The sequence below is a fragment of the Glossina fuscipes genome, unplaced genomic scaffold (genome assembly GCF_014805625.2).
Source record: "Glossina fuscipes isolate IAEA_lab_2018 unplaced genomic scaffold, Yale_Gfus_2 74818, whole genome shotgun sequence".
In the NCBI taxonomy this organism is placed as follows: domain Eukaryota; kingdom Metazoa; phylum Arthropoda; class Insecta; order Diptera; family Glossinidae; genus Glossina; species Glossina fuscipes.
In genome coordinates, this window is record NW_024004442.1 from 6,719 (window position 1) to 8,152 (window position 1,434).

At 35.2% G+C, this 1,434-nt stretch overlaps 1 protein-coding gene across 1 annotated transcript; it reads left to right on the top strand.

Annotated features, from left to right (window-relative positions):
• Window positions 1-292: 292 nt before the first annotated feature.
• Window positions 293-1,423, top strand: LOC119643959 (the record flags this gene model as incomplete). The annotated part of the gene is made up of 4 exons (XM_038043472.1): window positions 293-523; window positions 592-824; window positions 1,001-1,174; window positions 1,225-1,423. Coding segments are annotated over exons 1-4 (804 nt in total), but the record flags the coding sequence as incomplete, so codon positions are not given.
• Between the last annotated feature and the right edge of the window lie 11 nt (window positions 1,424-1,434).

Genomic DNA, 1,434 nt, shown 5'->3' on the forward strand with positions numbered 1-1,434 from the left:
CGACCTTTTGAATATACGTATGTCGATTGTGTAGAACAAGATGTTTTATCTTAGTTTCTATGCTTTTATTATCGTCAGATCAAGCTCAAAAAAAAAAGCCAAATCACATATTAACATGTGCTTAATTAATGCAAACAGAGATAAGCGAAGAGAAAAATGAAATTCTACTCATTATTTGTGTAAGAGACTGCCGCTCGTTAACTTGACTTTTTGGTCGACTCAGAGAACTTTTACATGGAAAATTTTCAACAGTGTCGGGTGGCGTTTTAGACTTTGCGAGTCAAACAAACAATTGTGTTCGCCTAATCACTTCAAACATTCCATAATGAAAAATGAATTAATTGAAATCGCATCTTCGCAATGGGGAAAGCTACGTGATCTATATGCGAACAAAAGAATTTACTCTTGTTCTTACAATTTGCTACAAACCTTAATCGATTGCGCGAAACAAACTGAAAATTTTGAAGTTTCAATATATGCTCTAAACGATGAGTGGGAAACTGATGGAACATTCATCGCCAAGGTAAGAGAAAATCCATAAAATTTAATTTAATCTTTGTTTAATTTTTACATTCTTTCCTCCTTTTATAGTTTTCTAATCAATTTTATTGCAATACATTAAGTGATAATTTTCAACGTTTATTAGAGGCTTTAAATTGCTTGGATAATACACAAGAGTATTGGGTGTCGGGCTGTCAAGAACGTTGCACTTTAACGGTAAAACAACATTTTTTATCATGCGGTCTATTGGAGGAAGAATTCAGACCGGAGGGTACCTTTTGGTATCACTTACCAATAAATGAAGCTTTGGCATTTAAAGTTGAGTAAGTGAAAGGGAAAACCCTTGAGTTCTCCTGTTTTTGTGCGGTTTGTTTTTATGCGATATACTTTTGTTCGATTTATTTTACATCGCATAAAAACCGAACACATAAAAACGGTATTAGCTCTATAGACAAAAATTTACTTAAGGAGAACGAATTTTCCAATATAATTTTTCCAGACCACCGAGTCATTTGAGACTCCAAAGGTTGCAAGAATGTCATGTTGATCAGGTTAATAGTGTTTGGCCTCATCGTGGTCCAGGCTCTGCGGACTTTGTTAAACTTTTAATACAATACAATGACAGCGTGGGAGTCTTCGATGAAGGCAATAATTTAATAGCGTGGTGTTTAATGTAAGTTATGTAACAAATTTGAAACAGTACTGAATTCTCTATTATTTCAGATTACCTTTGGGTAGCCTGGGCTTGTTGCAAGTAATTGATTCCCGTAAGCGTCAAGGCCTTGCTCAACTGGTTGTACGTTATATGTCCAAATTGCTAGCTAAGAAGGGCCTCGATGTTACCGCTCCAGTAGTGTTTGCTAATGTAGCCTCACGTTCCATGTTCGAGAAGTTAGGTTTCAAAATAGTTGATAAAGTTTATTGGATCAGAAA